This window comes from Pantherophis guttatus, chromosome 5, assembly GCF_059756535.1.
Source record: "Pantherophis guttatus breed Tessera chromosome 5, ASM5975653v1, whole genome shotgun sequence".
Taxonomy (NCBI): domain Eukaryota; kingdom Metazoa; phylum Chordata; class Lepidosauria; order Squamata; family Colubridae; genus Pantherophis; species Pantherophis guttatus.
The window spans coordinates 91,995,409-92,012,422 of NC_142067.1; the positions used below are offsets into that span (position 1 = coordinate 91,995,409).

At 33.8% G+C, this 17,014-nt stretch overlaps 1 protein-coding gene across 19 annotated transcripts in view; it reads right to left on the bottom strand.

The window, feature by feature from the left end:
- Positions 1-17,014, bottom strand: part of LOC117673782 (cohesin subunit SA-2-like) — a 66,891-nt gene that overhangs the window by 37,092 nt on the left and 12,785 nt on the right. For 5 of the 19 annotated variants that reach the window (XM_034431411.3, XM_087895307.1, XM_034431409.2 and 2 more), the window contains exons 7-15: positions 13,441-13,517; positions 11,381-11,452; positions 9,779-9,983; positions 7,052-7,203; positions 5,994-6,067; positions 5,426-5,549; positions 4,505-4,603; positions 2,969-3,048; positions 133-240 (exon numbers count right to left, since the gene is read on the bottom strand). In XM_034431411.3, coding sequence (XP_034287302.2) covers positions 133-240; positions 2,969-3,048; positions 4,505-4,603; positions 5,426-5,549; positions 5,994-6,067; positions 7,052-7,203; positions 9,779-9,983; positions 11,381-11,452; positions 13,441-13,517 — 991 coding nt within the window. Of the gene's footprint in view, positions 1-132; positions 241-2,968; positions 3,049-4,504; positions 4,604-5,425; positions 5,550-5,993; positions 6,068-7,051; positions 7,204-9,778; positions 9,984-11,380; positions 11,453-13,375; positions 13,518-17,014 lie in introns of all 19 variants that reach the window. The other 14 variants (XM_087895318.1, XM_087895314.1, XM_087895317.1 and 11 more) reach the window with 5 other exon arrangements.

Consider the following 17,014-nt stretch of genomic DNA (forward strand, 5'->3'; position numbering starts at 1 on the left):
TTCATAAAATATGTATGATGAAAGAAAAATTTTAATAAAACTTGTTTACAAAAAAAAAAGGCAGATATCCTCGAAAAAAGTCACTTTTCAGAGTGAAATGTCTCAGATGAATTTAATAAATAAATAAAATACCTTTTGTAAAGTAATTCCCCAGCTGCTACAGCCAATGGTCGGTGGGTGCTATAAACAAACTGGTACAGGTTTTCACAGTCTTCAGATGATAAGGCATCTTCACAGTTCCTATACAGAAATCTAATGTTAAACATGGTTTACCAAAACATATTATGTTTGGTATTCTGACAGCATCATATGCATGTTTTCTCAGAAGCAAGTCACAATATATTGAATAGGGTTTAGTGATGGGTAAATGCATGCAAAAGTACAGCGTAAAACTACAATTGATAATTAATTTTCTCTGCCTCACATTTTATTCACTTAATTGCAAAATAAGCTAAATGTATGCCATATAATTAAAATTGTATATTAATTTAATGATCTTCTTCCCCCTGTGATTTTATTTAACAAGCACTGAAAATCAGCTACTATTATACATTTGACGCTGGTGTCTTTGTGTTGTGAGGCTGTAAACATATTTGACAGGGTTGGTTCTGGATTATAATGGTCCCAGGATTATTGATGGTCCCAGGATTATAATCAGAAGCATTTACAGATAAATTACTTCATATAGCAAAGTATGATAGTCACTGTTAGCAAAAAAGTAAATAAATAACAGGATAAGTTGAGAGAAGTAAACAAAATTTTCTAAATTGTTACCGCTGATCAAACTTGCTTTGAAAAATGAAAATAATTTTTTTAAAGTTTTTCTGAGCTATAGATGTAATGAAAGGTCAACCGTGCACTGAGATACACAGGCTGTCCTGTTTTATTTAGTTCTGTCATATTTTACATTGTTATATAAAAATGACAAAATGTAAAAAATATTATTCTGGAGTAGAACTTAAACATTTTGCAAACAAAGCCTCTGACATTCTATTTATGTGCCTTGTATGAGAACTACTTAACCATAAATACCAGTTTCACAAATGAGCAGCTTAAACTTGTTACCCACCAGACTGGCTTTTTAGAAAGTAATTAGTTTGTGCAACAAATATCTCAAAAAAGAAGAATATTTGTAGCTCGAGGTTGAAATGAGGGGTCCTTCCTGCTCTCTGAGCTTGGTTGTTTTCTTGCAGACATTTCATTAGTGGACTGATAATGTTACCTAGTTTGAGTAATGAAACTTCTGCAAGAAAACTACCAAACTCAGAGGACACCTGGGCATAGACATGTATGTGCAAATTGCTTGAGAAGACTCTCAAGGCTGATTCTTTGATTCTTTGGAATGATAAAACCAAGAAGTAACAGTACATAATTAAAGCATCAATTCAAATAACTCTCACAGGTCTAATGGAGGCAGGTCCTTGCTTAACAATCACTTGTTGAGTAACCATTTGAACTTACAAGAGCACTGAGCCAGTGGTACTTATGACTGATCCTTATACTACATGGATCACAGTATCTCCATGGTCACATGACTGTGATCCAACAAAGACAAAGTTGAAGCATCCTGCGCTCATGCGACCACCATTTGTGACTTTCTTCGCCAGCTTCTTACAAGCAAAATCAATGAAAACGATGGCAGGAGATTGTAATTGCCCTCATTTAATGACCTGCCATGATGCACTTAATGACAGTAACTGTAAGTACCAGAATTTCCATCACTAAGCAACATGGTCATGTGATGTCACATTTTACATCTGCACTGTTCACGATGGAAAGTCTGATCCCTATGACTATTGTTAAGTGAGGACTACCTATACTTAGTTTCAGGCTGCAGCCACTCTGCATACTTATCCAGAGGTAACCCTTTTTATTTGAACAAGATTTACCTGACCTGATAAGACACGAGATTTATTACTAGACAGGACATTAGCTAATCACTGTTTAAATGAACAACAGAACAAATGCAAAAACAAAAGTGCTCAGCAGCTGCAGTGCCAATGCAATATTTGTCAATTCAGAAGTTGAACAAGTGTAACATTAATGGATTCAACAACATTGTATGATAACAAAAGCACATTACTCCTCCTAGTACAGGATCGACATGAGTACAATGATAAGTGCAATGTATTTTGTTCTAGTTTCTAACTACTAGAAATTAATGTCATCTACAGATGACATAATGCTGCTGTTTTCAAGAGTCCTCTGTTTCCAATAGAAATTGCCAGTACAATGCTATGCATGTCTCAACCGCAAAGCAGAAAAAAGAAGAATTGTAGCAAGAAACCGATATTATTCATTACTATATTTCTGAAAGTGCTCTACTTTATGTTAATACTTGACCAAGCAAAATAGGAATCAAACTAAGAAACCACAGGGTATTATTTAAAGAAATTAAAACTCAACTTGATTATATTCAGTTGTGATCTATGGAAAAATCAATATAGAAATGTAGTATATTCAGATAGCCCCATCCTGGCATTTAAAGCAGCAATATATGCTTCAGGTACTTTTGGTGTAGTGACATATTCACACAGCTAAATACAGAATATAGCAGCAGTAACATACAGATGATGTTTCAAAACACTGTTGTGAAGAATCTCTGCAGACTAAAAAAAAAAAAAGGTAAAAGCAACTTGTCTGTTCAACCTATCTGGTTGAAATCTAAGAGTAACAAAAGCAAGTTAGAGTAGTAAAAAAATTAAATTGCAAAAAACTTGTGCACATTTTTTAAAAAACAGTATTTGCCTATAAAGCATAATACTTAATAATTTGCAGAGAACACTTGTAATTCATTGTTATTCCATTAGGGTTCAGATTTTGATCAAATCTCAATTATGCAGTAAAACTTTACAATGATCTAAGGGCAACTGCATATTTGGCATGCTAATAAGGATTTAAGTAGTTACAAAATTGCATCTTACACGCATTAAATATCATATCATAGTTAAGTGAAAAGGTTATTTACTGTGACATAACCATCAAGAGTTTCATAGCTTGAACCGTTACTTCATGGTCCCTGTCCAGAGCCATGGACACAATTCGATCCTAAATGGATATAAAGCAACAAGAGAGAGATTGAATACTTTCTATTCAAATAGCTTTTTGCTACAGAAATGTATCCTTTTGACACAATGCTTCAGATAGAATTAACTGCTCCTTCAATTTCACTAAACTGCAACAAAAGTTTGAGATTTCAAAAGAACCATACATAGCAAAATAACTCATTGCTAAGTCATGTCTGGGGGGTAAAAAAAAACCTTATATTGTGTGGAGTAAAAAAACAACAATCCGCAACTGTTCTTTTATTTTGTTTTAGCTTGAATGCTGATGTTTAGAATTTGCAATGGATGGTTTGTAGCACCCCCTACAGGCTTGGAATATTTGGAGTCCCGGTTCAAAATAGACACAAATCTCAAGCTATTGATTCCAAATATATTAGGTGAAACATATTGCTGTAGAAATGGTTGAAGAGATATTGGTTCTAATAATTGTAATCACTTACAACAGAAATTGGTAATTCTTCTTAATTATATTGTAAAACATGCCTTGCAGAAATAGTTTTTTTTATTTCCAGATGAAATTCCAGAACAATTTAATAAGTGATTGTGAATTAACTGTAGTTTTTTTCTTTTTTTTAACTAAATGAATCATATCACAACAAAGTTGAATGAGAAAAGTTACCAAATGCGTACCTTCAAATGACAAAAGTTAATGTACAGGAACCTAATATATTAAACTATTAATTGGCTCTATCAAATGGCAGGGGGGTGAAGATTGTTAGGCAACCCTGGAGATGGTGGGTGTTCTGAGAGTATACTCTCCACTTTTATTTATTTATTATTTATTTATTAGTCCATTTTATATGCCGCCCTTTCCCGTAGACTCAGGGCGGCTTACAATGCATTATAGCAATAGCCTGCATACTTTTATGCATATACCTGCTTACTAGCGCTTTTGCCCCCCCCCCCCCCCGTAAGCAGTGTTGTTCTATACAAAGCTGGCTTATTGCCCCCACAATCCGGGTCCTCAATTTACCTACCTCGAAAGGATGGAAGGCTGAGTCAACCTTGAGCCTGGTGAGATTTGAACTCGCACTAATTGCAGGCAGCTGGCAGCTAAGTGCTAGCACTTAACAGCACTTAGTCCGCTGCACCACCGAGGCTCTTTTTAATAGTGCATGTTTAATTTTAATTCTGTTTTTAAGTTTATTCTTATTATGCTTTTATATTCTGACAATTTTTTTATTGTAAGCCACTCAGAGTCATAAGATGGATGGCAGAGAAATGTAGTAAAAATATGCTTATATATTATTAAGCATCCAAGCCCTGAAATATGTGTTTGTGTTTGGGAAAAAAATCACACTGAACACTCACAATGAAGGGATTTGTGTTTCTAATTTTCTTCCCAAATCTGAGGGCCTGTAGTGAGTCTAGTTTGGTTCTAAAAATAATCACTCCTAATATCAACAAGTTCATATTGGGAAATGCTTATTTTAACTTACCTTGAACCTGCTAGTGAATAGATCCATTTTACAAACCACCTCTTTTTGACTATATATTCCTTGTAGTGCCTGAAGGCACTTCAGCCGTACTTCAGGATGCTACAAGGAAAAGTAAAACCGAGTGGGAATTACAGGCACAGGTGAAATTATACAGATATCAGTATTACTCAGTAGGCAATGGCAGGAGACTCATTCCTCAGGTGCCAATCTTTTGATAGCAAAACCTGTCCACACCAAAGATAAAAGATTTCAACATATTGCTTTGCTTATGATTCTTTGCCTACAATTTGGAAGGTAGCTTGGAACAAATTGAGATATGTGTATTTTTCTGGGTAGTTTTTTTAATACATGAATATGTATGGCTTGGGGATATTATCTTAGCCAAGATTTATACAAGTGTCATTAAATTTGGGACAGCAGGGACACTTGGCTTTGGATTCACAATTTTTTTTTTTTTTTTTTTGCATTTGCAATATTGACCTATACTCTTCCTTGTACTTGATTTTTTGGACATGCAATCTGTCTCAAGAGTAAACCATGGAAGTGTATATAGAATATTCTGAATTTGGAACACTTTGAATTTGAAATGGACTATTCTAACCTCAAAATGCCCTGATTTTTAGCAGCAGTGCTCCAACCTAAAACCAATCATATTATCAGTCTTGTAGACAACTAGACAATTGTTTCAGCAACAGTTTTGATTTAAATTTATATTGCTTTTCTATTTGGCTTTCTAAACTGGAAAAAGGAAAAATAAAAAAAAGAATAACATTAAGTGTGTTGTCTTTAACCCTATTCTTCAGATTTAGTTTTGTTGTTCAATGGAAGATTATCATGTAAGCATGTATGAACGAAAACACTAATTTAATCTTTGAAAAAGGAGATGGGTATTTTTTTTCAGTTGTTAATAAAAGAACTCACTTTATCATACAGCATCCATCCAAGATATTTCAAGTAACTATCATTTAGGAATGTATCAGGATAAATTTTCATCCAGCTGCCCATTTCTTCAATGCAAATAGCCCGGATTTCTGGAATAATATCACTTTAAAAAAATGAAAACAATATTTGTGATCTTCCATGAGCTGGTTCATACATTCTTACATATTCTATACTTCATACCATCTGCTATAAATAATCTTTATTAAAGGGACACTATAAAACTGTATGAAGTGCTCTGAATATTCTTGATGAAACCAATCAAATATACGATACTATAGTCTTGTTCAGGCACTGTATTTCAATATAATACCTGAAGTCTGCAGAAGACTCTTTTTACCAAATCTCTCAACTGCATAAGGATAAAGAGAATGAATGCAAGCTGAAATCAAGTGTCATGTGATGTCTTGTACTTCTTAATACAATTTATCCTAATGCTTGAATATTGTTAATTTTATATTGCAACTTCAAATGATTACATGCAAATAAGCTTCTCAGTCAATCTATTCTTAATAAATTAGACTCCATGGAAACACATAAACATTCTTACCGATAACGTGGCAAAAAGGTCCCCTTAAAAATCGCATTCATCATATTTTCTACTTCCAGAGATTTCTGTTCATACTGAAATGAAAAAAATTGAGGTTTTTTTTTTCCCCCACATAGGAAAGGCTTTAATCCAGTGATTTTTTTTTTCAGGCCACACTTTCACTTCAGAAGATTTCATCACTGGCTACACTCTCAAATGTAGTTATATCAGGATAAAAAATGAGGTTTGAGTTCATTGTAATTACCGTACATTAAATTGTCTATTAAATGTTTTTTAATTTAGTTTACATTTACATTAAATATACATTAAATTAATATTAAATTAATGCTTTACTAGTTTTTCACATCTTCATTTTCTGTCATCTTAAAAGCTACAATTTGGCAGAATCTAAGGAGGATTGTGGAAGCTATGTTTAAAGCAGATACCCTCTTGGGCAATTTTCTTTCTCCTTCCTTCCATTCTCTCGTGATCCCCACCTGCTGGGCTATATTCAGTTTGCTAGTACCAACAGAGCAGTCATACAGTAATCTGAATATAATGGACTACAATTTCTATCAACATCAGTTAGGCTAGCTGAGAATAAAAGGAGTTTACTCCAACACACCTCCTAGACTTTGTTAGAAAAGCAGTATATAAAAAATCAGAAAACTTTGAAGAAGTTCTTATAGTTATCATGTTGTTCAATATTTCCTCCCTGGACAGTTATCTATGGCAGAAAGCAAGCTCAACTTCTTTTTCCTCTTAGCAAGCTATGCTTGCCATTTCATAGTATGGAAAAGGGGGGAAAGTCACAATTCTCCCAGTAGATATTAATTTCAGATATAATGGCTCAGTGCCATATAGATCTTAACACCTGCATCCCTAACTATTCTTCAGCTCTTATAACATCATATGAGAGTATAATTCTCCAATAAATGGCAGATTTTGTAACCAGGGATGGCTGTGCTATGCAAATCCCAATCAGAGACTTAAATGCTAATGGCACTGAATGGCAAATTTAGTAACATTGTCTTAGGTTCATGAATTACATTTTATCTCCCCTTGAAACATTGCCCCACCTCTCTCTTTTTTCTCTCAAGCTGGTCCAGTCTAGAATTGATTTTCTTTCCCACGATCCTCTTCTTTTCTACCTCATATAATCTTTCCAGGTTATCTTTACTTACTTCGAGATTTAGATTTAGATTTACAAGTGCTGTAAGAAGCTTCATAGCTGGAAACAAAAACAAATACAATACCAAAATCAAGTCTAGAATCTTAACATTACGAATTTAGAAACCTAGAATAAAAAAGAAAAGAAAGCTCAGGAATAACTTACTTTAGGTGTGACTATACTTTATGCCTATCATTGAATTATTTTTTTCAACAGAAGTTTGACACTACTTTTTTAGCTGCAAAAAACCCTTGGGCGTGTATGTGCATATGCATCTCTGTATCAAATTGTTTAATTTAAGAATTTGTCACTAAGTATCAAACCCATAAAATTCTAGCAAAAGAAACCCTTCTCAAACTAGCCTCCCAAAAAACATTATTTTTTCTGTCTTAAGCCAGTGTTGACGCCTGGATATTTGCCTAAATTAGTCTCTACAGGTTTTTTGGCAAGGTTTTTCAGGTTTGCCATTGCCTCCATTCTAGGACTGAGAGACAACGACTGGCCCAGCTCACCAATTTGGGTTTGTGCCTAAGGTGGGACTGGGACTCAAGAGGTCTCTTACTTCTTATTTTATACTGCTTTAGCCAGTATACCAAAGTTCAAAAATTAGAAAACTAATATTTTCTTATCAAATATCTAAAATTGTTTTAAAGTTATTATTAAATTCTTGATTAATAATAATGTTAATGCTACAGCAAAGCATATGACATAAAAATGATTAGAACCTAGTGTAAAGGCTCCGATTAATGAACCCAAGCAAATCAGGACTCCAAGGCTAGGATCTTCCTCAAAGAACTTCTTTATTGGGTACATCATATTGGCATGCTTAAGTGTAAAATCAACTCTAAACATTTCCTGCAGTTTCTGTATAATTAAAATAGAAAATAACTCCTTCCTCAAATGTCACAGGTCACATTGGCCAATTAGGTCAATTGGCGGGCTCTCCAGGCACTCCACCCCAACTTTATCCATCACCTGTAGAGATGACCTTGGTTCCCACGAGAAAGTTCGGTGTTGTATCTAGCAAAGCATTCCAGCCTCCTTCCCCGCTCCCCACTCTGAAGAAGAGGAAAATGGCTTCTGCTAGGTTCAGTTCAGAGTTGACACATATTTTTTCCTTATAGTTGTATTTATAAGGGGTCATTATTTCAGAAATTATTACAATAATAATTCATTATTAAATTATTATATACTTAATAGTCTGTAACCTCTTTTTCCACTCCTCAATTGATGATATTTGGGTTGATTGCCAAGCTCTTTCCAACATAAATCTTGCTGCAATTAACATAACATAACCATCACAATACATTCTCCAGCAATCTATGTTTGATAGGTCCCCATAATCGTGCTGGGTATTAATTTAAAATATATTTATTTTGAATGCCTTTTTTATAGTTTTCAGTAGTTCCAGAACAAATTTTCCATTATATGATCCATCATCTTAGATTGATGTTTTGCATCATTTCTGGCTACTCCTTCAGCTTTTTTTTTCTTATCTACCATTCAGCTTTATCTACAGAGTGTGAAAATAATCAGTCAGCCTAAGAACCACAACAGGCTGTTAACAAATCCAACAGCCTTCTTTAATATGGAAGAACTGGAAAGTACCTCCTAATTAAGTGTTAGTTCTAGAGGGTGAATTCATGACACATGAAGCTGAGGCCCATAGTTTGAGCAACCTGTCTCAACTTCATTCTCTCTGGAATAAAACACACAGGCATAAATCCTTTAAAGGTGCCAAGAGAAATTACACACTGGTTGGAATAATACCAGAAATATGCAACTCAAATTTCCAGAAACTGGGACGTGAAGCATTCCAACTGGCCACATTCTCGAGCTCTGAATTTTTTGAAATGCATTCTGAGATTTCAGGATCAAAAATGGCAATGAGTCCTAGCTAAAGCTCAGACCTAAACCTGAGGTTATACCATTTTAGACAGTATGAGTTCTTCCATTAGTCTGAAGGCTATTTGAGAAAAAGAAAAATCAGAAAGAGTTCAGGTATGTAGCCTGAAGGTATGGCTTTCTTACTATAAACTCCAAGACAAAGAATGGTTGAAAGAGTAAGCATAAACATTTCCATGTCACAATGATCTTGACTATCTATATTTCTACTTTATCTATTTGTCTGGACAACACCTGTTGTTTCATCAGTGACGTTATCAATCATGTATCACTAGGTAGTTCCTCCAATCCGCAAACAGATGGAATCTGAGTTCAACAGGATCATTCTTTTATAATAGCAAATAATAGATGGGAGACTACCCCAGTGTTTGAATCAGTGAGTAACAGCCAATTACAAATTTTAGAAAAATCTTTTGGTTAAAGACTAGATAATGTTTAAAGAGTCCAGAAACTAGACTCAAGGATGATAACATTTTCCATATTAGCACTATATTCCTTAGTTTTTGAATTGCATAAAGTTCCATAAAGAAAAACAGATTTACAAAGTGCTACAATGTTCCTGTTAAAGGGTCACCTGATGAATTCTTTTCAGACTGCTATGTACCTGCCACCAGAGGTGGGGTTTTTTAGTCTAACTTTACCAACAATCTCTATTTTTTCACCATTCCAACAGTGTAGGATATCAAGCTTCCAACTACTAAATAGTAATAGTGCATACTGTTGTCCATACCTGCCAATGTACTGGTATGCCTGAACGCTCTGACCATGGAATCTGCCAAACCCGTAAGGAGAGAGATTATTGTGTCCATCAAATAGCTGTCATACAAAATGCTGTACTGACATTGTTGGACTAGTACTGCAGTGAATTCACAAAAATTTGTTCTGAACTTCTTCCAATAGGACCCTGGTTTGATGAGTGGATAGTCTTCATTGCCCTGCAAGAAATGTAAAAATAGGCTATGATCTGAGAACATTTGATACAAAGCTGTTCAATTTGATGGAAAAGAATTTAAGGCATCCAGAAATAGTGCAGAAGACAACACTTTGGCATTAAAAGTTCATGCAGGGCTTTGACATCTAGAATCACACGTGAAAGCAATTGTATTCAGTCTGATGGGGCTAAAACTTTATAGACATTGAATTTTAGAAGATTCTCCCAGTTGGACTTGCTAAATGCCTTTAATAACATGCAAAATTATCACTGTACATAGCATATAGTTCTTTCTTGAAATGAGTGATTGCCAAAGTCAGCATAAACCAGTGGTGGGTTGCCCCCGGTTCGGACCGGTTCGCAAGAACCGGTAGTAAAACTGGCGAGAGGCCCCACCCACCGCCCCAGATGTCATCATCAGCGATCTGCGCATGCGCAGAAGCAAGGTGCACGCACGAGCAAACCAAGCGTGTGTGTACGATCCCATTGTGAACCGGTAGAAAAGGTAAGTAGAATCCACCCCTGGCATAAACCATGACTGTAATGTTAGACCCAGCTTTGTCAATCAGTTCAAGCTTTCCAACCAATACTCAGCAGTAAAGAAGATCTCCTTATACTTCACAACTTGGCTCTTTACTTCATTTAGCAGAAGATTCACACTTATGCCTAGATGAGTTATAAGATTAAGCTTAAACTGCAGATGAGAAAAAAGTCATACAAACAGTTGACTTCTCATTGCTGATTTTATATGATGAGGTTGATACATCTACAGCAACTGGGTATATGCCCTACATGCCTGGGAAAAGTAATCTATTTGATAGACAGCCACTATCCACTTTATTAGAGAGAAAGTTGTTGTTATCTGTATTAAAGGGTGCCCTCAACCCTCACAATTAACTCTGAGAAGGCTCACTTCAGATCCAGCATTTCATACCTTTCCTACATCTCCAAGCTGTGAAGATATGAGGTGGAATGAACAGTACAGCAAGGTAAAATTAAAGAAGCCTGCATGTATTTTTCTTGATTTTGTTAGCCACATGTTGACCACATGTTGCCAGCACACATAAAAATAATTGCATTTGATTCAAGGAAGGAGGAGGAGGTGCATTAAGCAATATAATTATTTTCAGTTAATGGAGAAACATAAAGAATATCATTCGTAAGAATTACATTTAAAAATACATGATAAAAACTGACTAATCAGTGAAACCCTACTGGTATTTTAGAAAATGCAAACCTTTTTATCATATATTAAACAGATCCTGGAATCTTGTGAAAGTTTGAAGCAATCTTGGTTACTGTCACTACATGTATTGCATACGGTCTAAGAACCTTATTGGGTATCCCTACATACATTCCAGCAAAATAAAGGGTTGAGTATATATTGAATAATTACTTTACCATGTCCACTGGCCAAGTAACAGTCAAAATCCAGGGATAAGCCATAAACCTTTTATATTGCAATCCTGTTTCCTATAATACATAAAGGAAAAACAAAACTTAAGCAGTGATGTTTAATAACATCAATGTTTTCATAATAATTAAATACAATTATAAACATCCATAGCTAAGTTCAAACAGTTTTTGTGTATGTTGACATTTCTGTATAAAGATTTCTTTATCACCTCCAAGGTATTGGCAATATCCTACATATATCTTCAGTTTTCATGAGTGAAACTGCCATCAATATTTAAGTCAATAAAGAAGCACATATTATGAGCTGTTATATAAAAACATCCATGTAAAGCTTTTAAGGACTAGAAAGCTAGGGGATTTGGAGGAATAATTCTGGGATTGATACATTTTATTAATAATTGATTTTTTTGGAGTTTTTAGATATTGGGATACTGGAATATTAGAGATACATTGAGTTATTTTTAATATATTAATTTGGTACAAAATGACTCAGAAGGAGACAATAAAGTTCTATGAAGAAATGTTAATGATGGTTAAAAGTTTTTATGGAAGTGTGATAAAGAATCATAAAGAGATGATGGATTGCCCAAAGATAAAGAAGTGAATGTAGAAGACCCTCAACAAATGGTGGGAAATGATGAACAAAATATTCAGAAGATAGATGAGAAATCAGAAGGAGTGGTAGAGGAGACAAATCAAAATAAGCTACAAGAAAACAAAAACAATGAAAAGACAATAACAATATATATTAAGAATTGAATAGATAATTCCTTAAGAGCTTACAGTAGCACAGAGGGGGGGAAAAGGAAGACTTCCCAAAAATAATGAAAGGGTTATGGATGGGCATCCAAATGATGCAGTAGAAGGAAATAAGGGGTAAGGCAGAGGGAACATTTAGTCTATGTAAAAATATTAGAAAGAAATATAGGATCCCAAGAAAGAAATATAAAAGAATCACCAAAAAGTCAACAAACGATGAAATTCAAAAAGGGCTGAGAAATGACAGATAGAGATATAATATCTTGTAATACTGTGATTGTATTAAAAACTAACAGAAACAAATAGGAAGTATAAATTGTGAAAATAGTAACACATATATAGATATATAATAGAATTTATTATAACCACAAATATACTAAGATTAGGAGATGGAAGACTGTGATTAGGCATATTTAAATGTATTATGATTAACAGTGTGCCAAAATGTATTGGAATTTATAGCTTTTAAAGACTACAAATTCAGGAGATTTAGAGATGTAATCCCAGGACCGATTAAATGTTATTAATAATTGGTTTTAATGGTGTTTATAGAAAATTGAGATATTAGAAATTTGGTGGAACTTGAGTAATATTTAAAATATTAAAATATTGGTGACTTAACAGGGGTCAAAAAACACATTGTATGAAGAAAGGTAATTGATGTTTAAATATATTTTTGGAGAAAACAATAAAGAATCATAAAGAGAATAGTACTGTTTAAAGATAAAGAGGTGAATATGGAAGAACCCCAACAAGTGAAGGGGAAAAATAAGTACAAATTGGGAAAATAGTATTATACATATTGATACATAAAAGAATATATTATAATTATAATGAGCAAATCAAGGTTATAAGTTGGAAGATAAAAACTATGTATATGTAATTGTATTATTACTGTTAGCACTCTATAAAAAATGTAGGACATTACACTGTCCACAAAATATGTTGGTTGTTAAAGGAAAACTGCAAATAAAACATATATCAAAAAAAAATATTATCCAGTAAGCTTCCATGACCGAGGGTGGAATCTGGATTTCCTAGACTTATTTCAACAGGTAAACTTCAGTGTGCCTGTCACAGTTACTTTACAAAGCTGCTACTTCTATTTATTCTGCTATTGAAGTCTTACCTAAATATAATTAAAAATAAAAGCTATGTAGTAAATTAAATTACAGATTAAAAATGACTCTCAACAGTTTTGGACTATAGCCTTCTACATGCCTCTTCCATGTGTCCCTCAAACCAATGAAGCTGTGCTCTCCTGCCTTAGGAAAGGAAGGACCTACTTCATCGAATTTCTCTGTCATTTTATGCATCACTTCACAGTTCTGTAAACTTTGGAACATCTCTGCAGTAACCATTCCTATGGAAACAACAATAGGAAATTTAAATGAGCCTTTAATGTATTGCAGTAGTATGCACATAAACTTTATTTTAAAACAATGATGGGGTCACAGTGTCAAGAGATTCAAAAGTCAACAAAAAATTAGCATCCAGCATAATAGATATTCTGCACCATTGTATTCTGTTGCCTTTTATTTAATTATTAGATTTAATTACAATTGTATTCTTATTTATGAATAATTCAGTGGAATACACATCCAGGTGAAACATGCACAGGATTGATAACCCCTTGTACAATATTCATAAGCATATCTCAGATATGCTTAGCACTCAGAATTTCCAATGTTTTCAACATTCATCTTCAGGATTCAGGATTTTGCTTATAATACAAGGTCACCAATAAAACATAACTAGATAACTTGTTTTACTGCAGACAAGATAGAAGCCATTTGGTGCAAAAGAGATGCATATGACATAACCCAGACAGTGCTCTAGACTTGCTTGCTCCAGTGTGTAAATTCTGTAGCTCTTCTTCCATTTTTTTAAGTCAATAGAAATTTGGCAATTCCTTCTGGGAAACCTTGAAAAAAATGCTTTTCAACATACAAGCACTAATTGAAAACTTGGATAAAATAATAAATTAACAACAGTTTTAAATCAACCCGAAGATGGCACTCTGATGCAAGTAACAGCAGATAAACCAGACTTACAATCAGATCGATTGGAATCTAATTTGTTGCTAGCAGATTTGAAGTTTGTAGCTTGATTTGAGAATTACAGGCTAGTTAAAGAAGGCTGAAACGGGCATGAGTTCAAAAGCTTTAAAGATGGCAGAATTGATGAGTGATGGACTGGACTTTCTTAAGAAAATTGGTGGAGATTGGAGAATGGATTTACGGTATTATATCCAATCAGAAATCAATTGCCAAGAGGTGTGCATTTCAACTTGTAGAAAGATTCTTTGAACAACAAATGCTGTGGAGATATTTACAGAGATTTATGACTTATGACATCTGTATGATGGGAGACTTCAGTGGAATAGTAGATGAGAAAATGGACTATAATACACAAAAGACAACAAAACAAAGTAGGAAAACTTTGCCGAAATCTTTTTTTAAGATGATAGAGGAAATAAATTTGAAAGATATATGGAGAGAAAGAAATGCAAAAAATAGACAATATACTTTTTATTCCAATAGACATTTATCATGGTCCAGAATAGATATGATATGGTTGACAATGGACTTGACCTTGAACATAGAAGAAATAGCCATAGAGGCTAATACTTGGGCAGATCATAATCCAATGATGATGAGCTGGAAAGGACAAAGGAGAAGGTCTAGATGGACTTTAAACACTACAATATTAAAAGAAAAGGATTTCCTACAGAACATGGAGAAAGAATTAGCTTTTTTTTTCAAAGAAAATAGAAAAGAGGATACATCACTGCAGAACCAATGGGATACCATGAAAGCTTATGCCAGAGGCCTGATTATTGACTATACAAAGAAAAGAAATATTAAGAAAAGGCAAGCATATAAAATTCTAGAGGATGATTATAAGACATTGGAAAAAGAACTGCAGAAGTTCCCACAAAAAAAAGACATTAAAATGAAAATGGACACGATTAAACATAAAATGGGATTATTAGAGAAAGAAGAGCTAGCACAAAAAATCAGGAATGCTAAACAGAAATATTTTGAAGATGCTAATAAACCAGGCAGATGGCTAGCATATAAATTGAAAAAAGAAAGGAACTCAAGGAAAATAACAGAGTTAATAGATGATCAAGGACAAATTAGATTTGGAAATGAGGAGAAGAAGAACATTGTACAAGACTATTATAAAAAGCTATATGAAAAAGAAAAGATAGAAGAGGAAAATATTAAACAATATTTACATAAGGCGAATTTACCTCAGATTCCAAAAGATGTTGAGATGATGTTAGAAGGGAATATAACAATGATGGAGTTGACAGAAGCAATTAAAAAACAAAAAAGTGGGAAAGCACCAGGTCCAGATGGATTACCAGCGGAATATTATAAGACTTTGCAGGAATCACTGAGTCTCCCATTACTAGAAATTATGAATGAAGTAATGCTACAGAAGGAAATACCCAGCTCATGGTTAGAAGCATATATTACTTATTCTAAAAGAAGATACCGACCTACAACAGGTCAAAAACTATAGGCCAATATCCTTGCTAAACTCAGACTATAAAATCTTCGCTACAATACTAGCAGAAAGACTTAAAAGATATTTAAATAATTTTATACACCCGGATCAAAATGGATTTCTGCCAAAAAGGCAGATTAGAGACAATTTGAGGATAATTTTGGATACATTGGAATATTATGATGCGCATCCAGAAAAACAAATGGCTTTGATGTTTTTAGATGCACAGAAAGCCTTTGACAATCGCCTTTGGCGATTTATGATACTACAATTGAAACAGATGGGCTTTGGAGAGAAATTTGCCCAAGCTGTAGAAGCTATATATTATAAACAAACAGCAAAAATAATGATGAATGGAGAGCTGACAGAATTTATTGAAATACAAAAAGGAACGAGACAAGGTTGTCCATTGTCACCATTGTTGTTTGTGTTAACATTAGAAGTACTAAACAGAAATATCAGAGAAGAAAAAGGAATAAAAGGAATGAAAATTCAAAATCAAGAATATAAATTGCAAGCATTTGCCAATGACCTGGTGTTTATCTTGGAAGAACCACTTCAATCTGTAAACAAATTGATAGACAAAATAGGAGATTTTGGGAAAGTGGCTGGTTTGAAAATAAATAAAGACAAAACAAAGATGTTGACAAAAAATATGTTAAAAAAACAGAAAGAAGAGTTGGCGGAAGTATCAAGGATGCAGGTCACGAATAAGGTTAAATATTTGGGAATACATTTGACAGCAAGATGTGGTACTCTTAAGGAGAATAATTATGATAAGCTTAAACAACAGATAGCGACAGATCTAACAAAATGGGAGAATTTGCAGCTATCATTGATAGGGAGAATATCAACTATTAAAATAAATATATGGCCCAGACTTTTATACTTATTTCAGACAATTCCAATTAAGTTGGGGAAAAGATATTTTGAAGATTTAAATAAAATGGTGTTAAAATATATATGGCAGGGCAAAAAGGCAAGGATAAAACTAAAATTGATGCAAGATGTTAGATCAAGAGGAGGTTTTGGTTTGCCGGATTGGGAATTATATTATCAAGCTTGTAACTTGATGTGGATTAAAGAATGGATAACGTTAAGGAATATTAGATTGTTGACTTTAGAAAGACATGATTTATTGTTGGGTTGGCACGCTTTTATGTGGTATAAAAGTACAAAAGTACAGGGTTATTTCAGAAGACATACGATACCAGAGTCTTTGTTATTAAACTGGGAGAAGATTAAACAATGTTACTATTTAAAAATTCCAGTCTGGTTATCACCTATTGAAGCAGTCTCACACACAATAACATTTAGAAAGGAACAAATTGTTAGATATGG